This window comes from Ostrinia furnacalis, unplaced genomic scaffold (assembly GCF_004193835.3).
Source record: "Ostrinia furnacalis isolate ACB-3 unplaced genomic scaffold, ASM419383v2 OfSCF3012, whole genome shotgun sequence".
Taxonomy (NCBI): Eukaryota; Metazoa; Arthropoda; class Insecta; order Lepidoptera; family Crambidae; genus Ostrinia; species Ostrinia furnacalis.
The window spans coordinates 338,765-366,030 of NW_021133251.1; the positions used below are offsets into that span (position 1 = coordinate 338,765).

The following is a 27,266-nucleotide window of genomic DNA, read 5'->3' on the forward strand; positions in this document are numbered from 1 at the left end:
GTATGTATTTAACTTTTTATGTTTTAAAAGTGTTGGTGTGTGACTGTGCTAACAGAACTCATCAAAACTGCAAGTGTTAGGTTCTATGCATGAGCGGTCTTCTTGAATCGCCCCAATCAGCCAAATAAAAGTCTGAGATTCTTCAACAGTAAATATTTATTATAAAAATTGCTCTTATAGCCACATTTCTGTTTCTATAATATATATAATATTTATGTTCATTCTTTGTGCCATTGTTTCACAAAATTATTCCTGTTCTTGTTATTTTCGACACAACAGCTTAAACAATAATATATTACAATTATTTAACTTACATTAGACAATTAGAGAAACAATTTTGAATAACTCGTAACATGAGGAACGATTCAACAATTCGATGTGCAAGTATCGTCATTCAAAATTGGTTTCACAATTTTCTAACGAGAGTATTCTTTCTAAAATATATTCACAATTGTTTCAATAAAAATCCTGTCATTTTTGGTAACCAATGGCAATGAAAAACACTAAGGAATTACACTTATTATAATGTAATTATAAAGTTACGTATGAGTGGCCGCCGCCCTTCTTGGAAGAGGGCGCCAGAAGACGGACAAGTCAAAGAACTGTCATAGCGAGTGCTGCGCGCGCGGCGCCGGCAACTGTATGACATCACAAACAATTATACCTCAGAGTATTGTAGATTTAAAGTAGTGCCAATCACTTAACTCTATACAATTTTACACCGAAACAAACGGTAAGAAACATTACAATTCGTGTTGAGCATAGATTTTGAAGACAATTTACAAAAAGATGAAAATGACAGGATGAGGGAGCTGATTGATAGTTTGTACATAATTGCAAGCATCGGAGAGCCCTCTCCTGTCGCACGGCCGCGCAGTCATTAAAATACAGTAAGAAAATATATTTGGTTGAGTAAAAAAGATAGCTTAACTAATTAAATACATTAAGTACCTCCAAATAAACAGAACCTGGCGCTTGCGCAGCCGTGCGACAGGAGCTGAACACAAAACGACTCAAAATCGTTAGTACAAATGTATAGTAAATATGTAAGTAGGTATACGTCAAACAGAGCAGTTTGCCGAAGAGTCGCTAACTTACTTAAGTAAACCATCACAACCAACCATACGGACATGTTCAACAAAAACATCTACGCAAAATTAAACCGTAAAATAAAATAGATTGAGCTGAATTCAGTTATTCAGTGCGCGAGTTTACAACTCAAATATGACTAAAGTTGTTCGTGTATCTTAATAAACTGTACTGGCAATAGATTTTGTGACATCTTATATTAAAATGCATTATTATGTAACTTGTAAACCGTTATGTACTTGTTGAATTTATGGACAGAATAGAGGTTGTATGATACAACACGGGGTGCGACGGGCCGCCCGCCGGCGACATTCATATCAATATAATTATTACTTTACATTATGTATTTACAACGGCCGCGGGGTCCGCGCCATAATGCCCATCTCCGTATATAATATGTACACTAAATTTAAGAACATAGAGTTTTCTCTCATTAGCTACCGAATCACAATTCAAATATTTGAGTAATTGACAACGGTGGACAAACATGCGCCGGAGCACTAATGCATCCTACTTTATTGAAATTTGTACTTTGCTATTAAAAGTCGTGCTAGGTATGTTTGGTCCATGCAGTGCCGCGCCGTCCGCGGGAGTCGCCGGCGCCGCTAATTGCCGATCGCTAATGAAACTAGAGTCCATCGTCCGTAATGTACGAACGAAATGGACATATCACAATGGCGCCGGCCACAAATCCCGATGACACCAAATTCATTACGTGCCATTTCACGCGCGTTGCTCACAACCCGGTGTCACTAATGAGAGAACTTATCATTGCCATGTCCAATATTTAAATACAAAAGCTCGCCATGAGCGGTGGCCAGTTAAATGCTCCCATGTAACACCGGTTGCAACTATTGTTCACTATTTCTACAATAGGTTATTCGATGTCTCAAATCTCAATGCAATTTTTGATACATATTTTTGGATCACGATGCGAATGAAAGGGTAGAGTCGGATGCCTCCCGACGAACTTTTCAGTAAAAAACTAGAATTAACGCTGCAAATAAATTACCGTTTTCACTAATAGTTTTATTACTTATTAGGAACTGCGATTCACGGTTAGTTAGGAAATAAATTATTCGATGAGAATTTAAGATTAGTCGTATGCCTAAATAAAAGTTCTTAACAACTAGGAGTGAGTAAAGCGTTCAACGGGAGGCATCCGAGCGAGGAGCGTAGCTTTATGTTAGGTATGCAATTCCGTTGCAGGAGGGTAGTTAAGTACAGCCTCGGCGGCGCTCAGTCAGGCGATACAAATTCCAATTATTCAAATGCATGGTCCTGCTGATACACATGACACTTTCATAGTCCCAGCTGGTAAGGCTACATAATTGACATCAAGTTACATGCTGCCACTGCACGCTGCCAGTAACTATTGAAAGTTCATCGCTTAAGTACTAGGAGACGGCTCGTGCGCGCCCGGCCCGGCCCGGCGCCGGCCCGGCACGGCACATGTCCACACATGTTCGTCTGCGTACTTCAGAAATCGGATTCGTGAGAGGTGTGCTCTTTACTCGTCATCATTATTGATCATAACTCGTTAACGGAAATAACATTAGTGACTTAAACAGAAGAGGTACCTAGTTCATTAAATTATACAAAGATCACACTTCTACGAAAGGGATTTCAGTCAATAAAACATAACCCAATCATAGTCATCTCGTTGTTCAGATTACATTGAAAATATCAAGACAGAAATAATTTCAAACTATCACGTTTCCTTTCAACGAAATAATAAATATAGCATTTTACCTAATTAATTAATTACACAATAATTTCAACAAAAATTTCAAACACCCGAGCTTTAATTTAAACGATAATAACGTCATTAGCTAAGTCACTTCAGGTCCGGTTCATAATTCACTTAAAGAAAATAAAACTATCAAAAATAACTCGGCTCGCGTCATAGTCCTGCGTCACGTCCGAAGCTAGCACCTTCCCTTTAGCAATTATATAATACTAACTACTGACTGCTTGAATGCGTCGCGTCGCCTCGGCGTCGCTGTGAGGAGCCGGGCGCCGGGCGGCGCGGCGCCCCCGACTAGAAGGCCGCGGCGCCGGCTCCTGTCACCGCGCCGCCGCAGCCGGCGTATCACAGGCGCTCACGGGGGCGCGGGCCACTCCTGCCCGCGCGCCGTGCACTAACTCGTGGGCACCAGCAGCCGCACGAAGCTGTCCTCGCTCCAGCCCCAGTCGTCGGGCCACGCGTCCTCGGGCGGGTCCAGCGCCGACCGCGACGACAGGCTCAGCACCGAGCCCCAGTCGATGGTGCGCTGCTCCTCGTCGCCGTAGCCCGAGTCGCGGTCCGGCGGCGGCGGCGCGGGGAAGGGGGTGGCGCGGCCGGCGGCCGGGTCGCGCGCGCCCAGCAGCTCGCAGCGCGCCACGCCGGCGCCGGCGCCGCACGCCGCCTCGAAGGGCGCCTCCTCGGCGCTCTCGCGCTCCATCTCGCGCTCGATGCCGCGCAGCGTGTTGCACACGAGCACCGAGCGCCGCAGCGAGGGGTCCGCCGTCTGACGGAAGCGCGCCAGCTTGAGCGCGCACAGGTTCATCATCTTGTGCCGCCTCTCGCGGTAGCAGCGGCGGGAGGCGCAGCGGCCGGCCGCGCGGCCGTCGCAGCAGGCCCGAGCGGCCGCGCCGCCGAGCTCCAGGTAGGATTTGCCGTTCTCGGCACGAATGGTCTCGTGGGCGCCGCACCAACCGCCGCACCAGCGCCGGCGGCACGCGCGCCGCTCCTCGTCCTCGGTGCGCCAGCAGTCCCCGCCGCCGGCGCCGGCGGCCACGGCCTCGAGCCGCGCTATCGAGTCCTCCCAGCGCGCGACTTTGCCGCCGCCCTCGCACGGGGAGCCAGCGCGCCGCTTGGCGCCGCACCCGCCGCCCGAGCCCTGCAATGCCACAAAATTACCACGTTAACAACATGTTCCACACATATTCATAAAGAAACACTTATTCAAAAACCACCTACCACACAACACAACTCTGGCTCTAATGACATTGTCATTTTTAAATTGATTTCTCAGAAAAGTCAAGGGTTTGGATTTTGTCTTTAGACAATGAGAAAGTTATCTATGATTCTTGTTAAAGGCATACTTCTATCCACACATCGAAATCCAGTCACTAGCGTTTTGTGTTTAGAACTTACAAAAAAAGTAGGTATCCGGTTGTATGAGCGCTGCGATAAATGATGGAAAGAATGCTACAATGGTGTGTGGGCCGCACGATATTCGGGCGCAGCCGAAAGTACCGTAAGCGCAAGTATCGCGCGCTCCGCTGTGCTCGATGGGAAAAGGTGGAAAATTGGGACAGAATGATGTTCAGCATTATTCCAAACTTTCCAGTCTGTTAAATGGGGCTGAGAAGTTTTTAAAGTAAGCTTTCCTAATATAGCTCCATGTAAACAGCTCTACATTGGATAAGTATTTTATTTTCGCTATGTTACGTGTTCTCTAAATAGAAAAAATCTCTACTATTATTTGAAATGTTACTTCTACCATGTATTATTTTACCAATTTAAATAGGTATTCAATCTTTACGCAATGTCTTAATTTGTAGCCTGAAAGTAAGAAAAGAGCATTTCATAAAAAAGTTTCCTTTTTGTTTTTATGTAGCGAATATTTAGCACAAGGACTTCTAGATAAGAAGACTTCAAAGTTCCCAGCTCATGCTAACCTGAAGAAACAGAACAGAACAATAATACTCTAGCATTGTCTATTCAACTGTTGTGCATAAAAGAATCTATTATAGGTATGCAGTGGGGCTATCTTTCTATGAGGGCTGCCTCATACGGGCTGATACCTGGCTGGGGCCCCATTGTGCGCGACCCTACTCAGTTTTTTTGTTCCCGGGGCGCACCCTGCACCAGGTAAACGTCCGTGATCGAGGGCCCCACTGTGGGATTTGCCCAAACCGTATGTTCCACTTTTAACAAATGGCGTGAATATTTTCTTAAAAAAAAGAACTTTGTTGTTTAGAGTTAGCAGCGAAATGTAGAGTCAGCATTATTGACGTATTTCTTTCTCATTGTAGAGTTTGTGGATAGGCACATTGAACCCAGTATTTCCTTTATTTAGGTTGTCTAATATTGTAAAGACACAGTGTTAAAAAATATCTATCATAGCCATCTAAAAATAAATAAGAGAACTTTTATTAATATCCTGCAAAGTGGAATAACAAGCGCTATAGTTTTAGCAGCTGCGGCTACCACGTAATGATGGACGGCAAACGACAGGGGCACGTTGACTTTTACCGCACTAAAACAGTATTTTATTATCGTGCAGTATACACTGCAAGTTTAGTTGGCAGCCGCGTGCGTTTCGCAACCCGGGCCGGCGACTGCACCCGTCGGGAATAAATAAAATAGCTAAAGGCGAGTCCAGCGGGCGCAGATGCCGCTGCACCTGCCGCGACAATTAGGTGGCACACGCGTCTCCGCCGACACCACCTAGGTATAGCTACATAACTTCTAGAATAATTTCAAATAACGACTGTTATTAACCCGCCTCCTACCCGTAATTGCAATTTAAATTTCGTACAGCAATTGTTGCTGCATTCAAGTTACCGCGCGCAGTAAATAGGTTGAAAAGAATGAGGCAGGCGAGCGATCAGAAATGCGGACAAAGTGCCGCCGCTGAGGCGCAGCGCTGGCATCGGAGCCGGCCGCCGTTGAGTCAGCGACCACTCATCGCAAACGCTGCAAATAATCATTTTGCGTCACCCCTTTATCGCTGTGAGGAAAACATGCCGCTCCATTGTGCGCCGAGCGCAGCGCGACTGGCAGCGCTCATTACAACGTTCATTATAACCGTGCGACGAGTTCTAAAATGCAGAAACAGATAATTCCACGAGGTTTCATCGGTATCACGCGGCGCCCGAGCGCCGTACGTAGCAGAGCCGTCGCCAGCGCTGGCGCTCATGAAAATAAATTTAGTAAATGACGTTGGCGTTCGGCGTTGCCGCTCTGCGCCTCTGGAACGCGGCTGCGCGACGTTGCCGCACCGCTCGCTCTTTCTAATCTTGTCGTAAAGTTCTTTTTCTGATGCGCAGCGCGTCGCTCGTTCGTTCTCTCCGCTCGAAACTTGGAAACGTCCGACGTTTATTTTATCGCTAGTCTCGAATATGCGGCATTTTATAACCGGACCGCTCGCAATAGCGTCGAGGCGTGGAGTTACTGCTTATTCAAAATTATAACCATAAAGACTACTGCATGCAGTCTACGAAGTCGTATTCGTCGGGTCGGGATAGCGGTGCAATAATGGCTCTTCTCGCTTCAAACGAGAAGGTAGGAAAAGTTCGGTCGGTGAGGCGAGTCGAACGAACTTTCTATGGCATTGTGGAGACCGAATAGATGGCGGCACGGCATTGCCTCACAGCGCGGCAACCCATGTCGAGTCGAGCGGCGGCGAGGGTCGGCGGCGGGCGCGGGGCGCGGGGCGCGGGCGGGGGGCCGCCTGTGTGCTACACGTGCACGCGCACACCAGCGCGCATAATAACATCGCGCGCCCGCCCGCTGTATCTAGCGCTACAGCTACCTACGCTCCGAGCGAACCAACGCTATACGTATCATAATACAGACAGACTATAACTCGGTTCGGGGTAGATAGCGGGGGTGCACTGTACCTGAATTACGGGCCAGGTACATAAGAGTCATAATGCTATGTTTTCAGTCCGAAAACAGAATTTCTCTTTAAACCGACCGACTCTACATGGGGATAATTAATGAAAAACGGGATTATTACTCATTTTCTGCTGAAAAAAGTTTTTTTGTACTTTATTGGTTGTAAAAAACATCAGCTCGATTAACGTGTAGCGCACAACTAGTGGCTGAAACATGATTTTTGCTACCCGTTGTTTTCTTTTAGCACGCGTTTCCTTTATATACGAATCCCACGCGATGCTAAATACATATAGCTGCTCGAAACGATTGTTTACGATTGTAGCGGCTGTAGTAATATTTTTTGTTAAATTTTTTGCCTTTCATTGATAAAATTTCATAGCCGTGAAGATGGTGCTATTCCGCGTCGGAATCGTGGGGCGATCGAACGCCCGATTAATCATTAGCGCTCGTTTCAGTACAATAGAGCACGTGATCGGCGCCGGTAATTTCATTCATTGAGAAGGGCTGCTTTGTGGTGGACCTGTTGGCTGTTCCGGAGATTAGCGTCCGATATAGTTTTTCCTTACGTTCGAAGTGCAGGTGATTCTCTATCGATTCGCGCCGGGGTGTCCCCTGCATTGCGATTTCTGTGCTCAAGACAAAAACAAGTGGAATGCGTTGGGATACTGAAGTGCTAATTTATTTATTGCGTCTAAATTCATGAATTTCGGAATGTAGAGTCGATTTGCTCTCAACTTGTTTTTTTCATTTCAAACATTTTCCTTATATTCATGGACAATAAAACAAGATGTAGACCAGTTTTTATGCAGTGCTATTTTCCCTGTCAGTAAAAAACAGAATGTTTCTCTGATGGTTAAATAAAGGAATCTTCAAGAGTATAGTGGTAGAGAATACAACGAGCGGTTCGAGTCGACCGAAGGCAGTAGGCACGCACATTTCCGTGATACGGCGAGGCCGCGCGCGTCTGTGTGCGTGCGCATGTGTGCGAGAACCAGTCTCACATCCTGTTTGTGGCCCGTCGCTCGCGCAGCTTCGGCGCAACTCGAGCTTTTTATTTCGCGCCTCCGCTGCCCACTGCGAGTTTTAATTTTACCAGTAGGGGATATTTCTGTTGTCCTTTTTAATTAAACGCCATTTTTGAATAATTTTAAGCTTTTACCACGCACGACATGTAAATCTCTCCTCAATATTATGACTAAATATGATATCGTACTAGAAACAAATTGACGTCACAACACGATAATAAGTCCCTGAATTTGAGAATCACGAATTTGATCGTTTGCTCAGCTGAGTCGACAATCTGTCCGTAACGATGGCAGGGCCATTGGTTTCAATCGTAGCATTATAGAATTGGAAATGATTTAATTTGGCAGAAAATTATCCATACTATTTACTACTGAAATGAGAATAATGAATGAAAGATTACCTACACAACTTTTTATAGATTTTAATTATTGTACTAAATGAGTCATTCATTCATAGACTTTTACTAGCAATTACGAATACATAATTGAAATCTATGCGCATTACATTAGCCTAAACATTAGTTAGAGTAAAACAACTGCCGATCTGTAGTAAACGTAGAAAACTTTATGAAAAAGTGGGATTCCCGTTATGCAACATCTAAGGCGTCAAAGGATTGTCAAGGTGCGCGACAAAAGGAGAAAAAATGAGCAAGTGAACCGTTGAAATGCAAACAAAAGGAATCCCTTAGGAATGCGAGCCCGCATAAAAAGGGAGGGAATTCCCGAAACGTATTGTTTACACTGCGCGGGCGCGTGTCGTTATGACGAGTGTTGATGTTGATGGCATGCGGTGCAGTCGCAGCGATGCGTCGAGAGGGAAAATTCGAAGTTTTTGTCCGCAACCATGACGCACGGTTCCGCGAACGCTCTGCCCGAGGAATGTCGGCGGATCTCGCTACTGAGGCAGAACTCGCCAAGTATAAACTTATAGGTGCGGATGCGGCTCTATCAGAATAACTCTGACATAATTCTCACGGGGTCGCCTTATCAAGTCGGCACTCGGCACACCAGTATGTTTATTGCATCAATGTGTTTATGTAATTCAAATTACTCATCTTATCGGAATAATACTCGATACGTGATAGTGCAACTACTACAAAACTGACTCTACTTTCACTGTTTTGAGCTTCCATTTCTATTGCAGGTGCAGCATCAACGTAATCCAAAATGTCAAAACTGTTAGTCAATCGAAATTTTGCATTTAGCGCGGACAATAAAGGGTATGTGTTGTAAGTAGGGATGTTCCGATACCACCTAAGTATCGATACCTACTCATTTCGATAATACTCAAATCTTTTTTCGATACTACTTAAATAAGTACTCCTAAAGTATCGATACTTACTGATATCGATACTTTTTGGAACTTTTATTTTGTTTTATTATTTTGAGGGTGCTATCAATGAACGTTGAAGGACAATAATTTAAACAAAATTGAGAAGAAAACAACTATTTATTTATCGGTTTATGCCATGATAATTGATAACATTGGAATAAACCGATGAATTTGATGATTACAATTAATAAAATTACTTGTAAAAAGTCACTTAACACTTTCACAATGGCGGAATGGCGAGGATGATTTGCGGGCGGGTGCGGTGCGGGTGTCTCCTTCTCTCGCTTTCGGCTCGGGCTCTAGTAACTCGGTAACCGATTAAAGCTGATTAGCTGACTGTTTTTACTCTTTCAGTTCTGTATGATGCGTTCTCGGTTTTTTTTATTGTTTTCGGTTGTTTTGCTGATTCGATTCGATACCAAGTATTTTTGTTTCGATACCGATTATGTATCGCAAAATTGATTCGATACAATAAATACTTGGTATCGAATCAAAAGTATCGAGTACCTACTCGTATTTATTAGTATCGGAATATCCCTAGTTGTAAGGAATGCCTGTGCATTCAGTTGTGCTTTGCTTTGATGGATGGACTTGGAGAGTTTTAATCTCACTCGAGATTAAGAAACGAATTAGCAAACACAAATCTCAGTTGATGTGTGCAAGTGCTCACCTCACCGGCGCACTCGCAGGACTGGTTCAAGGCGCTGCGATTAACACTGACACTGTTAGGAGTGCATGTGTACGCACATACATAAATCACGATCCGCGGGGTGGAGTCTACATCGCGTGCTTTTAGCGTAATAAATCTCGGGCGCGCGGGATATAATGACGTCACTGGCACGTATCTCGGAGAATCCCCGGAAGAGAGCGAATAAAATAAAAATGTCACGTAGCGATCAGCTGTTGGGCGGCGGGCGCGAGCGTGACGCGGACCCGCTCCGGCGATACGCATAACGACGCAGCAATAAAACTTATTTTTATGTTTTTCGCTCACAATGGCCGCGCGAAAGTCGAGCTATCTAAATGGGTCAATACACTCCGCGTAGTACGAGCGGCGAACACGTGCTCCCGCGTTTGTAAATAGCGAGATATCGGCCGATTGTTGCAGTGATTAATGGGGGCGCGTAATGACTCGGCCGCAGCCGCTCGCTAATGTGCTCATTCATCGCCTCGACACTATTATTGTTTGCGCTCCGAGATCGTTTTGTTCGCATTCCGGCAATCGATGCGGGGACATTAGGGCGATGGCCAATGTCAAGGCTGCACTTGCTATGCGCCCGCCGCACTAAATGCTAATTGCCCCCGACTACCGCGCTCCCGTTATGATGCCTTTGCACGGGAAATGCCGAGAGCAGTCTATTGTATCTGTGCCAAGTGGGAAGCAAGCTCGATCGGCTTGTCACTGCGTGGCGTGTGCACTGAGATAACAAGTGCAGAATTTCTAGCATCTTAAAATATAAAATCTAGAGCTCCATATTTTCAAGAGTTTACTTTCTGAACATCGGATACTTCAGGTGGAATTATATCAAGCTGTTTTGATATGATAGCCAGACAACTTTTTGATTTGCAAGTGGTTACGAATGAAGATGCAGAGGGTGTAAAGATGCTGCGGAGCGTCGTACATTTGCCGCAAGAAGCTCGCAACTTGGAGCAAAGTGCAATCATGTGTTTAGCGGCGAGCTTTCAGCCGGCGTCATCGCAGGCCGCGATAAGGGCTAGGTCACGGTTATCAATGGAGGCATCTCCATACGCGCACGTGGCGGCCGGCCACGACATCTCGCGCCCATTCACTATGAGACGCCCCCCGCGGCGCCCGCCCCCGCGCACCCCCGCCCTCGCCCTCCGCGGTGCATCCATGCAACAAGTTAGGGCTTCTTGTAAGGAGTTCCGGAGTTCCGAACGCAATTGCTCACGACGCGAGCTACAGTTCAAACTACTCCGCGCTAACTTCGGCCCGCTGCGCTCGCGAGTGCACTTTCCCGTTTCATATTTTCTTTGCTTTCAGTCGAGACAAAGAGTCTCGACTAAGACGTCGTTACCTCCTTACTAACCTAATTCGATTGTAAAACTCTACCTAGCGCTGGTTGTATTAGAATAAATGTTTACGAAATAAACTTAGTCATTCAATGTAGAGGTCTTTGTTTCGAGATTCGTAGAATTGCAAACTTTTCATTTTCATTCATCAAACACAATGAAAAGCTTATCCAAAAATCGGCAGTAATCTCATAATTACACAATGCCAAATAGAGTACACGTAAATCATTGCGGTTCAAACAAATTTTCCGGCTTCGCGATGCCCAATTAAATATGGATGTGATTGAAAAACGCGTGTCCGGTAACGAGCGTGTATATAATTGGTGGGCGTTGGGCGGTCTGCCCGGAGTGACCCAGTTGCGTTGCCTGGCGACCCGGGCGGGGTGGCCCGCACTAAATAACCTGCCCGAATCCGACACCTTGCTAAGGTCGTTCAACCATCATCAAGGCGCTGCAATCTCTAAGTCCTAGCATATCATAGGTGATAGGTGCAGGACACCACTTATGATTATTGCTTGTAAGGGTACTGATAGAGACAGACTAAGATCTGGATCATCAAAGAGAGGACTAGTCGATCTGAGCCCTTTAATTCCGATTACCAATAGGTGTTTAGAAAAGCTGAGCTTAGATGACACGTTACTTTATGTAACTATTATGCAGTTGTGATAACTACGAGTAATATTGATTTGTTCACATTCCCTGTGACGCTGAGATACTCAAGTAACACAAGTTTTATAGATCATAAGAAATCCTAATCCGAATAGAAAAAGTCTGACTGAAGAATAGAGCATTTAATTCCATAGTAACTATGTTTTGGAAACCCGTGCTATCTCTTGCATCAGATTGTAAACAAACTAAATGAAATAATTTCCTCTGAACCTAAACTTCAAGTCATTTTTGTTGATCCAAATAGAAAAACTGCGAGAGAATAAATTTAATTGTTATAAGCCGCGCTCCGACCGCCTCCCCACGCGGGGGCGCCCAGCAGTTGTATTTCTCCGAACTTGTGCTAAATTTCACTTTCTCTGAAGACGCTGTGCGTAGACTTAGCCACCCACTTCACCCCCAACGTCGCTATCAAACTTCACGAAATAGTTTCGGCTGCCTCGCTTCAAAATAAGTTCCAACGTCGCGCGTCGTCCCTACAGCAAACGCTTTTAAATTCTATCCGATATACCAGCAAAGCCTGACTTTTTTCATACTGAGCAGTGTCAAACATGTATCTTCTGCAAGAGCGCTTTTCGTTCTCTGTGAGACGTCGTTATCTTAGCGAACCCTAACCGAGTAAAACATAAAAAACGTACGTCAAAAAAAGTCCTTCCACTCACAAAAACTCTACCACCTCCTCGCCCTCTGAAGTTATAAAACGATGAAGGCAGGCGGGGCGGCTGCGGGGTTTGTGACCTTATCCCCCCGTCTTAGAGTTGAGATCGGCTCGCGTGGGCGGGCGCACACCAGCGCGCCGCGGCTGAAAGGCGAGCACACGAGCGTGCCAGCTTTACTAAAATGAAAGCCGACTCGCTCTTAATTCACCCACACTGCGGCGCTGTACACGGACGGGCGCCCGGGCCACCCCGCCCGCCCCCACGCGGCATAAATAAGGGGCGAACTCGGGTTAACAAGAGAGTGAGCGCCCTCCCTCGCGGCAACGCTCCGAGGGAGAATTAAGGGGGCTGCGGCGAAGGACGAATTAAGGAGATGAGAGAGCACACGCTCTCGAGACGAGCCACCGCGCTCTACGCTGGGAATTAAGGGACCTGACGCCTGAGCGACGCTGTTATCATTATACCGAATGGAAGCTGTTTTTGTGCCTTACAAATTCAAGACCCAGCCGAAATGTTTCGTGCTTAGAATTGTAATGTAGAGACCTCAAAGTTTTTGCCGATAGAAGGGGTAGCTACATTCGAACGGAATAAAAGCGCCTGAAACTTCTGAAAATATTTCGGCGGTATTAATAGCGTTTGAAATTAGTAATATCGCTCGGTCGCCACCCTCGAGCCGCCTACGAGCTCTGTGACGTCACCGCTGCGTTTTCGTAGCACGTGAGTCGCTCGTCACATAAATTACAAACTATATCCCTCTGGAGTTAAGGTTTGTTTTCGGCAAAATTGGTGGAGCTCCTTTGTCTCGCCGGGAATGGAGATTGGGAAATGTTCTTTATTTCTCGGAGGTAAGGTCGTATTTCGTGCGACGGGTGGGGTAATGTTCTTGGAGAGAGGGTGGGTATAAATTTTCCATGGGGGCAGACGGGGCGACGTCGCAGGAGGGCGCCGGTGAGTCACGGCGCGGGCGGGTAGCACATATTGTAAGTATCTACCACTCACATGTCACAAAGTTTTCTCCGCATCGGGAAACTTTGTTAACGTCAACCGAGCACGTGGCCTTGCCGATATTATAATAATTGCTGCAGCGTTTCCCGCGCAACGCTTGAATCGCGCGCGTCTTGTTTCGCGGTTTCATTAGTACACAAGAGCTATCTTCGGTTGGATAGATTTACTGGTACGAGCCCGATTTATTGTTCAAAGACATTATCAATCACTTACAGATTATTTCGTGTTGCAATTAGTAATATAATATATCTTTGCACACATACATAGTTCCATTGATCTTTATTTTAATCAATTAATTCGATTTTTACTTAACCAAACCGATTAAACGCAATAATGTTTTAAGCTAAAAAATATAAACAAAGCTTATTGCATTTGCGAAAGCATAGCCCTTGCATTAAATGATGAAATGTGAAATCTTCGAAATAAAGTCATATCTATAAGCGAGCAATCACGTTACGCAGGACCGTCACCTTGAAGGCTGATAAGGCGTTTGTGATAAGCGCGATAGAGCGCTCGCCAGTCGCAACACTACTATAAGATTCGGATGTATTTATAATTCGTTATAAGATTGGAATCGAATCGTGATCGGCTACAATGTAATCGCATAATTTTTACGTAATTCGAAGCTTGGCTAGAATTTGGTCAAAACTGTTCTGTCTGCTTTTTAGTAACGACGAGTTAAAGTTAAAGAGTTTTAGTAACGAAGAGATAAAATTGGTTTTGTTGATCGTCATCGTGACTTTAAGTTTGGAAGAATAAAATGTGTTTGCTTAAATGACAAGACAAGTGCATTATCATGGTTTTCAATTCGCAAAGTAGCTTGTAATTTATTTATAACAGAATATTATCGTCTGGTAAGAAGTTAGAAACAAAAAATTTTTTCAACCGACGACCTCTACCGCGAGATGTCAGTAGCCGGGCGAACCTCTGCGATCTAAGCGCTCGGCGCGCGCCCACGGGTCCTCACATTATGTACGGAGGGCTATATACTCCCTCCCTCCAAACTCGTGGACTACCAAAGCGCGGGAGTGAGTTTCCGCGCGAAAACTTTTGAAAACTAACTGGATGCGCTGGACTTTTTAAGTAAGACGAGAAAAATAAGCTGGCACGAACAACTTATCAAATGACGATGTAACAAAAACATCAAGTTAAACAAAATTACGCCCTTTGAAGGACTATTTCGTAGCTACGATCGTAGCACTTGCTACGAACATTTGATACAGTTTTGATTTGTGTTATCACAAACGTTGCGAGTTCCAATGCGGCACAATCGTAGCGGGCTCAGCCGCATAAAGCGGGCAGACAAAAGTTAGGGGCGACCCCTGCACGAGGGCTCCAACTAGGGAGCGCACAAAGAGGCCCCCGAAATCAGTAATGGGCTCGGCTCCGTTAGCCCGTTCCCGACGCAGATTAGGACCCTTCCCAACTTTGCGATTCCAATCCGCCTGATGAAAGAGAACTTTCGAACTCCGCTGCGTCATCGGACCGTTTCTCATCGGGCTCGCACTCAGACGCTATCGATTGGGGTTGGCTCCGGGCCTGAGGTCACCGCAGCGGGCACCGGCGATGCTGGTGCGTGCTCCGGCTGGTCGCGCTGTGCCCTGCTGCTTTGCATAAGTAATGACCCCCCGAGCCCCGCGCGCCCCGTAGGCCTATCGATTGCGGCAGCGCGGGGCGGGCCGCATCGTCGTAATTGTCACACCGAGCGAGCTGGATTTCGCTCCACCCTCACGTTATCGACCTTACTACCCCCGCATAAAGCCCACTCTCCGCCGGCAAAACTCGGCGATTGAATACCAAATGCGTTATAGTCCGCTCTAAGTTTGGAGGCGGCTCGTAATAGAGCCTTCGAAGAGTCTATGACAGAGCTTAATTAGACAGGCGCGCAATGGCAACGAATGGATTTTACTTGTTCGATGTTTCGGTGCAAATTAAAGCTCGCATTATCGTCGAGTGCTTAAATTAGTGGGACGCTGAACTGTGGACGCCGTGACTGTCGAGTCGACGACTGTTTGCATGTCTCGTTAGTGGCATCGACGCTAACGACAGTTAGCGGCCGAAGTTTCCATTTAATAAAATACACTCCAAGTGAAAAACTGTAGCAATAACTCGCTGCAAAATAGCCAGTATCTAGCCGCGGCGAGGGAGAGTTGCTCAACACTCGACAGCCAGCACGCAAGCTGTTCGAACGTAGAAAACAATAATTCCGTATCGTTTCGCGCGACAGAGCGTGCGACGTCGCATCATATGTATTAATAGTCGTCGTCTAGTGGAGTTCTGTTTTTTAGCGCACCAGCAGCGACGAAAGTATGGAGAAAGTGGCGCGTTGACGTCACTCACACACGCGCAGCGCACGCGTTGCGCGCCGCGCCCGCGCAGCCGCCGACGTGACCGCTGCGCCGCTCTCTGTGCTCGATACGACTCTTGCTACATGCCGTTAGTTACAACACCACCGCATATATGAGAAACAGCGCCGCCTCGCGTGATACGCCGCGGCCTCTCTCGACACGTTCTCTTACTCAACGCTGCAGAAAAAAACAACTTCTTGCGTGTTCGACTCGAAAGACACAGACGAAGGACTACGGGCGTTCCCCAATCGACTGATAAATAATTGGCCGCCATACGGGCCTCGTTATACAATGCGGGCCACCGCCACTTGTCAGCTCGACTTCTCTCATTGTGGATTTTCGAATAGCTCATAAATCGGGGCACCTGTTTAGGTGAGCGCGTGCCCGGCCGGACAAAAGATGCGGTGACGTCTCACAAACACGAGATCTTTATTGCGGTCCATTGCAATTGTGATTGTGAGCGAAAACCGCTATTGTTACCATGACATAACCGGCTCGTGCCTCTACGATAACGACTGAAAAACGGCGTCGAAAAAAATAAACAATGTTCATTGAGAGATGAGTTAAGTAAATAAAGCGAGGTAGCGTAATTGGAATCGGTTCGAATTGTAAGATCGGCGATAATTTCATTCATAGTGCCGTCGTCGATAGTTAATTGTACGAGTGTAAGTTTTGTGGCGGCGGGAGGGCTGCCCGCGGCGCGAGCGATTAATTACATGAAGTGCGAGATGAAAAGGAAACCGGCGATCAGCTGATCTGTGATTGATGCGAGCCACTATCGCACCCCGCCGGCCCACCGAGAACCTGTTAGGACTGTTATTAAATAAAAAATACCTCGCATGTTTACGACCGATTACAATCATAATAAATGTCAATAAGGACCGAGAATCCCCTGATGATGGACGGTGTAATTTTTACGTCATCGCTCGTACAAATTGCTCTTGACATCATTACGAGATATGATGTTTACGGTCGATACGTTGACCCGAGAATTAATTAGCGTGCAATTACGATTGGCATTAACTTCAAAACTGCAGCGCTGGTATCAGTCTGGCGAGAGGCAAGACTTATCATTTTTTCATTGCCAAAAAACGTGTAAGTGGTGACGTCATGAGCTCGTTGGGAGGACTAAAGGAGATTAGGAGCGAGGGTGGCGGGTGGCACGAGGCGGCCCCCGGCTCTACCACCGGTACTCGAACGAGTATCGAAACACTCGCGATTCGGTTTGAACAGGTGCTAGTCGTTAGATAACGCAGTGTTAGCAAACCAAATACAGGTTGGGATCAGACAGGTTTCTCTTGGCAGTCGAATGCAAATAAAAGCAAGTAACATAAGTAGAGGTGACCTGATTGTAATTTTAAATAAATAAAGCTAATGACACAACATGTGTTTCGATAACTTTGCTAACTTTAAACCTATATTATTAATTCATTGTGTAGTTCTTTAATATCGTGCCTGTAAAACTCTACACTTATGAAGAAATATTAGTATGGGTCTGAATTAATCCACAATATTCTCGTCCATTTCTAATTTCAACTTTTCAAGCGAGTAGATCCCTTTGTAGTCTCAACAAAATCCAATATTTCATTAAACACGTGCATCCTAATTATTTATCGTGACAAACGTGAGCTTTGTTTTGCCCGCCAGCCCAATCCAATTTCATAAACCCGGGCATTCGTTTCATGCAGCTCTACTGCCCGCCAAAGCTTGTTACTTCATGGAAATGTTGCCTGAAATATTTCATTAGTCCAGTTCCAACATGAAAGCCATTATTAATTAGTTTCGAGTTGTATCCGATTTTAAAAGCCGTGGTAACTAACATCAAAGAGACAAGGGGTGGGAGCGCCTCCTGCTGGGAAATATGTCGAAACCCACACGCCAGCGACTACATTACTGTAATTATCCAATTATAGAAAGTCTATGACATCGTATTTCATTATAGGAGATGAAAAGGTTAACGACACCTTATCAGCAAGTGTTAACATGCTAATTAAGTACGGTGTGAAAGAAAATTGCTTTATGCCATTCTTTGCAAAAAAAAGTAAGCCTATTGACATTGGTAGAGTTCGTCAGACAGGTATTTATTTCAAAATACCACACTTTTTTGTTACAACGTTCAGTGATAGAGTCCTTTGTTCTCGGATTTGAAGGCTTTAACTCTGAAATAAGATCTTTATTTACACAACTGAGCTCTATTGAGCTTTAAATTCAGTTTTCAGAATACTAGTCATCATCATCTTATATCTGGTAAAAGTAGTTTAGCTCTTTACGAGACATAAAACTGAAAGGAGTTCGTACTCGTATTAGTCGGTAACTGCATTAACACGAAATGAAAACTCGAAAATTGCAAACTAATAAATCAGTAGATAACGAAGAAAACGTGGAACGTGCTGCCTCCCTCTGTGGCTGATTACGGAGCGAGGAACGAAATAAGAATGAATTTTTAATGACCCCCCACCCCGCCGGATAACCTACCCGCCTTTTCCGACCGCTACGCACTTAGGAGATTAGTCCCGGGAGCTTTCTAGTTAACTCACTAACTACGTTCTTCAACAACATAATATTTTACACGAGTGCTATGTTTCATTCACTCTGCGAAACTTGGGAGAACTGTTCTTATGTGAGATAGATTTACTTAAATAACAATCTATATATATAAAAGAAAGTCGTGTTAGTTACTTCGCTTATAACTCAAGAACGGCTGAACCGATTTAGCTGAAAATTGTCAGGGAGGTAGTTTAAAGCCAGGAGAAGGACATAGGATACTTTTTATCCCGTTCGAAATTAAAAAAAGTCTGCTTATTTATTGCCATTAAGGCGGAACAAAGTTCGCCGGGTCAGCTAGTAATCTATATATATAAAAGAAAGTCGTGTTAGTTACTCCACTTATAACTCAAGAACGGCTGAACCGATTTATCTGAAAATTGTCAGGGAGGTAGTTTAGAGCCAGGAGAAGGACATAGGATACTTTTTGTCCCGTTCGAAATTTTAAAAAAAAGTCTGCTTATTTATTGCCATTAAGGCGGAACAAAGTTCGCCGGGTCAGCTAGTCGGATATAAATACTACATTTTTGCAACAATAAAAAAAGATTAAGTAGCCATAAGCATAATACGCTCCCGTTTCTTAAACCCCGATCGCAATGCAGGTAATAACCGCAGACGACCCTCGCAATAAAAGATAAGAGGAGACCGCAAACTGTAATAGATTTTTTATGGTGTAAACAAAGGAGGTTACGTCGGCACTACGTCAGCGGGCCGCGTCAGCCGACGTCACGGCGGAAGTCCGGATATATTTGTTGTCTGTGCAGCCGGGTTCAATGTCAGCTGGTATCTATCGGTCATCAATCAGCGCCCCGGGACGCGCCGCGCCCGCCACATTCCGTCGGGAAATGCGCCCAACATCTCGTTGCAAACTCGCTTTGCTTATTGTAGAGCAAGGTAGTCTTACTATTTTTGTGTGCTGTCTTGTTCTTTAATATTTTGTTTTATATTTTTTAGGTATTTACGACTCAAAGACAAAACTTTTAATTAATTCTGAAAATTTTCAGCCTACCTATCTGTTTACTTTAAACGTCAAATAAAAAAGAATTCATTCATCCCGATCCCTAGACCCGCCGTCATTCAGATGATACAACAAAAAGAATTAGATGAAAAAGCTGAATCTAATTCACAAGCTCGCGTGGAAATAAATTGGGTCATAAAATACTCGAATGCCTCAGTTTAACGTACGCCAGACGTAACGTATCAACAAGCAAATCGCCCGTATGATAATTCACGTCGTAATCCACCTGTCAGCGAGATCCGCGTTTGTCACGCTCCGCGGGATGCATTATCGTTTCATTCATACGAGAAAGTCGATATCGAGAGGTGTCGATACCGTTTGTGCGTGACTAGCGGACTAGCGGGTGCAGGGAGCAAGGCCGGCGGTGTTTACAAACTTCCGTCACGGCACTCACTTGTCACTCGCCGCGCGGCGCTCCCCGCACACGTGTCTACGCAAATAATAGAGCCCTCAGCTGACATTGTCCCACTTCGGGACGACTGCCCGCCGTCTAGACTTGAGATACGACCGATAGATTTGTTACTAACGCGATACAATCGTTACCGCGCTCGCACCTTCGCAGCGCGCTTTGAACTAACAATCTGCTATTTTCCTGAACTACGCATTGCGTGCGATTCGATACTGACTCTATAACATACCGACTTTTCTCGTCAAGTCTTCATAGGCATCGGGAATGAAAAGATCAGCAATAAATTACTATGTCACAAAATGATTTATGAACAGAAGATCAGAGAAGATTGTATTCTTAAATTTGAAAAGCGCGAACCCTTTCTCTGTGTGAGCCCTGCGCGGGGTGGCTCGAGGGGCGAGTGCAGTGGGGTGGCACCCTCCACCCGGGTGCACAGTAGGCGCGTAGTAACTGCAATAACGGAGCAGTGAAAGTGTCGCGGGACGCTTCAACCGTCAATGGGCGAAGACGTACTCCCTTCGCCCCGCCGTCTTGTGCTCAAACTTGTAGTTAATAGTACGATCTTCCTGCGTCGCCCGCTCACACGTGGCTAAGTTTCTTTCGTGCTATATCTGCAGGTTGAAAGATGTAGTGGGTCGGATGCAGCGGACGCGAGACGCGAGCGGCGCGCCGTGGAGCGCCGGCCGAGGCTGTATGTAAAGCGCACGTGAGTGCGGCCGGACAACTGACAAGCAAATAAACGAGCGGAACGAGCACGTCGTCATTATCTCGACTCATGAATGAAACGGAACGTAAATTGAAATGTATCGCGTGCCATAATCCGCGCATTAATCTCACTCAAACGCCGATCGTTGCGTAACATTGAACACAACTCAAGTTCATTGATCCACTTAATGTCCGCACTAAATGTGTCGTTGAATGTCAAACATTGTTGCATAATTATACGCGCTAACATACCTACATGCGCACGCGCCTACGTACCGGAGTTTTCCCACTTCCGATCCGTGATCACTATACGTCACAATGTTTATTTATGAGCTTATGATTATAAAATGACGTTTACATCATTGTGATATCGTTGACCGGCTGCCGTATAATAATAACATTCATTCATTCATAAGTGATTAATGGTTACTACCTACCAAATAGATTTGTTCTGTAGTATTAATAAAGCTATTATCATAATTATAAACAAGTCTTGATGCCGTAGTAAAATATTATTTACAAACATTTGGCCCGAAATAACTCAAGATCTAATAACGTTCGTTTGTATTACTTTTTCTTTCTTTTGATACTTTATTATCGTAAATGTCTAAAGAAAGTTTAGTTTTATTTACTAACCAGTCGCTTTAAGTATATGTTTGTTTAAGAACTAATGTAACTATGACGGTTGCAAGTGCAAGTCCTGTAAACTTAATGCTCAGCGAAGGACTCTACCTTCAACAAATCGGGGAGGCATTCCGCAAACTTTAAGAATTATAGTTGTTAAACTTTCACCGCGATCCGAACTTGACCGTCAAAACAAGATGGCAATAAAACACTCTTATACAATGACGTGGATTTACATAAATTATTGGCGTCGGCGCGTCTCGTCCGGCGTGTTTACGGATGCAATGTTTACACAGCCATCATACACGAAAGAGTTCATTGACTCGCATTGTTTTATAGCCCCTGAGCACAACACGTACGAGTAATTGGGTCGCGGATCGGCATTGAGGCCATGGTATATATAAACGGCAGGGAGACGCCGAATGCCGAGCATTTTATCGCGTTCCGAATTTCTGTGCGAATGTGACGGTTGTTGATCAAAATAGATAGAGAAATTCGGCTCAGCACTTTGTTGCCGTCTTTTATTTAGATCAAAAGATTATAAATAATCCAGACAGATTCAATTAGTCATAATATTTACATACAAAGTCGTAACTGAAGTGCAATATTGTATACAATATTTGAATAACTAAAAATAAGCACCTGACGTCACAGACAGTTTGTAAAACGTATCGTAAATCATTCAAACTATTACGACTAAGATAACAAAAAAGGAAAACAAACAAAGCACGTTGCCGGCAAGTACAGTGATGATAAAAATAATAATAATCGTCCGCATTGAATTCGGTACACCTGACATTCGTGTAGTTTTTTCTAAACAGGTGTTGGCGCACGTCATTCATTGAGGCGGTGTCGATGCCCTATATTATTGTAGTCTTTCAAGTTCATTGAGTCACACAATGGGCATATAATTGGTCGTTAGCGTATGTCAAAACACGGTACGGTTCATAGCGCTTTACATAATTAGTGTCGTTTGCATAAGCGATTATTATGCGTGTCTTCCTTCGCGATGACGTCGCGCTATGGCTAATTCATTCGTTTGTTTATGAGTTTACTTTTACTCCACGTGGTCGATTGTTTACTAGACGTTGGTTTAACTGCGAATGCGTAATAAACGCCGTTACGAGATGTGCTTGGGCGCAAGAACGCATGACGTGAATCCGACGCTTTTTTACTACTGAATTCTCTTTCAGTACTATGAATATATTGAGTGGTGAAGGATTAGCTCTCATTATGCTTCGAAGCTAAAAACTCGTCTCAAACTCTACATATGCGAGTGGTTGAATTCCAACCATTTTTTTTTTATATCTAGGATAGAATCTATATCGAAGTGAAGATTTATACACGATTCTGGTCAGATCATACATACCTAACTACATTTAATTTTTTAAAATGAAATTACAACTACATGAATTCACAAAAGTCCTCGAAAAGCCGCAAGTCATGCTGATTGTGTAAATTTTATGCCCTGTCATCAAAATTTTACACAAAGAATCCTAATAGCTCAATCAATTACAAAATTAATTGCTTTATAAAAATAGTTTATTGTTATGACAGTTCATTGTGACAAGAATGTAGTCCAAAACAGTACACGTCCATTTTTAATGTATAGTGCACGAAAAATGAGAGCTTAAAAGCTCTACCGTTTGAAGTGGTTATTTGAAAGTTCGATTGCGTATTTTGTTATGAAATTCAGTGTTTCAGTGTACCTGGTACACAAAGGTTTCTAAACAAACTGTCTGCTAGTTCTGTGTAACAACAGCAATGCATGTGTTCAACCAAATTGTACACATGACTGCAACAAGTTAGGTTCCTGTCCACACCCCCGTCGTAGGCCTAGGCAAACACGTGATGTAACCCCCCAAATAACACATGCCCCCAGTAAACTTCCCTGAAACACACGTTTTGTTGTGCTTCAAACTTTGCCGGTAGAGACAGTGCGTTGCCATGCCATGAAATCTAGAATAGAGACGTGCATATCTACCAGTTCATCGACTTTTAAAAGTATTTTGTTGTAATGCTACCAAAAGCTTTTATTTTATATTATGAAAACTAATACATATTTGCTTCGCACTTCATTTACTCATTTGACAAAAATTGGCGTAGTATGGAGTAGGAAAAGCAAAAATTACTTTATTTAAGTTACTGCTATATTACACTTAATATTTATGGAGCGTTTTTGACTCAAATAGGCCTTATTCTATCAGTTTATAAGATATGTATTTCTAGATTTTATTTCAGATGTCTTAGATCCCCTCAAATTGCCTAGAGACCAAACCAAACTACTTTATGTTACAAATGATAGGTTATTTTAACGGACAAGAATACAAACGCTTGGTATCCTTTCTATTTTGACAAACGATGGAGTAGGTATTGTGTTGGGTCATTGACATGGCTGTAATGCAAATATTCATGACTTACATAATTTTCAGGCGGGCAGATTAAATTTTATGGCTGATATTGAACTTGGTAACGTAATAAAACTAATTTTAACTCAAAATAAATAGTTGTAAGTCGTTTTTAAGACTATTTTTAGGCTGTATACAGTATAAATGTATTTTAAGCTATTGTATTCTAAAATAAAATTAGTATTTTTGTTTTGAATTTGTCGGGTGCTTCTTAAAATAGAACACAATGGACATGGTTCTTCTTGTGAAAATTACTTAGGAGGTAGTAAAATTAGACGTAATGTGATGTAGAAAATTATGTATTTTATATTATTTTGAAGAAAATACAATTTCTATATGATTTTCACACATACCTAAAGTCCTTTACTTTAAATACTTTAGGTATGTATCTTTTAAGTATGTCGTATAACTTGATACAGCCGAGCTATTCGTAGTCACTGGCGATGACTAAGTGGTTGCTATGTGAACGGAAAGAGACGCGGGTGATAGAAAAATATTTAGTCCCGTGTGTTCCTAATCTTTGTGGATATATATTTATTAGGGTTATTTTATTTATTAAATACTAGCTGACCCGGCGAACTTTGTTCCGCCTTAATGGCAATAAATAAGCAGACTTTTTTTATTTCGAACGGGATAAAAAGTATCCTATGTCCTTCTCCTGGCTCTAAACTACCTCCCTGACAATTTTCAGCTAAATCGGTTCAGCCGTTCTTGAGTTATAAGCGAAGTAACTAACACGACTTTCTTTTATATATATAGATATAAGATAAAAAACAGCAAAATTAAAAAAAATGTTTTATTAAATTAATGTAAAAATTGTATTTTAAAAAACGCGTTGATGTCTAATCTAATGGAGGCTCAACTTTTTTAATATGTATTATTTTTAATTGGTATTCTTTTAGTTTAGAACACTTCTTATCATTATACGATAAACGGGTTCCTTTGTCTAATGAGAAATACCAGTTTTCAACGCTCCGAGTGCTAATTATCGATTCCCTCTTCAATAATTCAGCAGAAATAAATAGTAAAAAGCATAATCTCGGTCAGTGCTCAACAACCTAATCAGCTTCGCTTCTAATTCCCTCTCTCGTGTGTCGATAATAGAACAGCGTCCTCGAGAAAAAGACGAGTGGAGTGGACTCGCCATTGGCGATCCGGAGCGAGGAGTAAATCTCAATAAGAGCAGAGAGGCGGCGGGCTGGGCGGGGCGCCCCAGCCGTCGCCATGGCAACGCGGCCCTACGACCAGTACCTCTATACCTCTAGTAGGAAAAACTTTCGAGTTCGTTTCGTTGCGTATTCAAAATTTTGTATGAAAAATTAAACAGCGCCCCCTATATTATAGCCGCCCTAGGGGGCGCTGTTTAATTTTTCATACAAAATTTTTCGATGACACTTTGAATACGCAACGAAACGAACTCGAAAGTTTTTCCTACTAGAGGTACAGGAAAACTCGCACATCTCTCGCTCCACCGAACCAACTTAATTTTCATTTTGATATTTGTTAAAAAAGATTGTAGCGCTACTGCAAGCTACGAGAGTTCGTAATACCAGCAATGTAGAAAGTAAAGTGTTCGGTGCAGCAGTGGCGAGGCGACTCGACGATAATTAATGTGGAGTCGGTCGAGTCGAGCGAGCGGGCGCCGGCAGCCTCGCCGACAAAAAACCCGCTCCGACACAAAAACACCAGCCGCCGGAGCGAGACCGCCGCGCGGGTGCGAGCGAGACAACTGCACGTACGTATTTCTGTGACGAGTTGAGCGTCGCGCAGTTATCGAGATTCGAGGCGAATACCGCGCTTTGATTTAAAACCCCGCCGAATGCGCCCTTCTATCTATCACATGGCGTTTGACAGGTCGCCGGAAACGCGGCGAGCTGTCAGATTCAAAAAAGGCGCGCGCCTCCCACAACAAACAATAACATTCGGAAAAGTGTGGAAAACATGATGAAAGGGTTATCGTGTGACGTGTACCAACTTATTACAAACATGATAAAACATTTAACGCAACAGTTTCATAAAGTTTTTGTATTTTGAGTTTGATACTAGTAACAAAATATTTCTAAATCATCGTAACCATAAGAACATAGTATATCTGCTTTAAAACTAGCTTGAGCCATCTAATAACTTAGTTTCTATATGAACAACTTAAAAAGGAATAACTTAAAATGCTTAACTTACACTTAAGTCTATTGAACGCAATGTTACAGACTATTGCAAGAGTGGAAAAATCCTCAGAACTTTAATATCAGTTAAAAATTGTAAAACCCAAAACTTTTAAGGTAGACCTTTATTTTATGATTATACTGGAATAAACTCATATTCTTATTCTAGTCAGCCTTATGCCTTCATACAATAATTTAGTTCCAGTCCTACGATCTACCTACTTCTCACAAAAAAATTCTAAGTCATGAAGTGACGTCGAAACAACAAAAAGTTCCTATAAACTCCATACAAACTCCTTGGAACTGCTATCGTGACTGTATTTCGACTTGCAATATCAGTTGCCTTTGTAAGAAAGTCGACGAATAGTGTTGAAAAAGTCTTATTGAGAACACAAGTTGAAATTCGTCGACGTAAGTCAGAATGGACAAAAGGGGGTACATTAGTTGCTTAAAACTAACAACTTACCTGGAAATCACTCCACATTTTCATGGGGATACACCATAGTTCCGATACGAAAACATCACACGATCACGATAACAACTGTCAAATGTGTCACAGCACGGCGTCACTGTCACAAGCGGGCAGAATGGTAGCCGATCGCAGACTGAGGCGAGCGAGCGGCTGGCGGCCGGGCGGCGGTTACGTTGCGAGCCGAGCGCGCTCGGGCCCGCTCGGCGGCGCTCGGCGGCGCAGCGCCCACCTGCGACTCGCTTCCACGAACAACAAAACCGACCCGACTCTGGCCTGGCCAGCACAATGCCTTCTATCTACCCGTGCCTTGCCTTCTGGAAATACCCGTGTTTCAGCCCGCTTTATGAACCTGCCGTGCGCACTGAAGTCACAACTATTGATACGATGCTAAAACTTCCATTCTTAGATCGAATTTTTAGTTTTTACCACTAATTAAAGATAAGCTCTTTGTTCCTGAATAAAGTAAAAATTAATAAACAAACAAATCAAAACAATATAACTGAAAAGAATAATAAAAGTAATCAATCGTCAGTAATCGTATCAAGACATTGATAGCAAAGTCAGTATCTTGTTCATGCGCCAGATAACACGATTGCAAACGAAATCTGAGTCCTAGCGCTAGCACATAAAGAGCTCAAGTTTTCAGTCGGCTGATAACAGAAAGTGACAAATAAAAAAGCTTTCTGAACAAAGTTTTGAGTGCGGCGCGCTACGACCAGCGTAGCAGGAAGTTCGTAGCAGTAAAACTTCGTAGCGCTCTCGTAGCGTGAAAGTTTTGATTTCAACGATTTGCGTTGCGGCGAAGAGAGGGCCGCGAGGCCGCACTAGCAGCGCGACCCTGCGCCCCGCACTCCGGCCCGCCCGCTCGCGCTTTGGCCGCGAACTTACGAGTGCCGCGCTAACCAACGCTCGCTCGCCGCATCTATGATTCCATGCCAACCAAACAACTCATCGATGTACGTCGCTCAAGGCAAAGCGCCGCACCGAAACGCGTTTTCAGATTTATCTGTTCGTTTATCTCTCACGAGAGTGCGCCACTTGGCTGTCGAGCAACTACGCCCTTACCGTGTTTAGGTGCGTTTTGCAAATCACCTTTTAGCAGAAGAACGTTCCGCGGATCGCGGTTCATGTCGCGCGTGGTTCCGGACCGCGGC

At 44.1% G+C, this 27,266-nt stretch overlaps 1 protein-coding gene across 1 annotated transcript; it reads right to left on the reverse strand.

Moving 5' to 3' along the window:
- Positions 1 to 200: 200 nt before the first annotated feature.
- tara (SERTA domain-containing protein 2 taranis) lies at positions 201 to 26,296 on the reverse strand. The gene is made up of 2 exons (XM_028310333.1): positions 26,107 to 26,296; positions 201 to 3,971 (listed from the first exon to the last, which is right to left on the reverse strand). Exons 1-2 carry the CDS (start codon positions 26,128 to 26,130, stop codon positions 3,231 to 3,233), a joined length of 765 nt encoding a protein of 254 aa, XP_028166134.1. The 5' UTR covers positions 26,131 to 26,296; the 3' UTR covers positions 201 to 3,230.
- Positions 26,297 to 27,266: the final 970 nt, after the last annotated feature.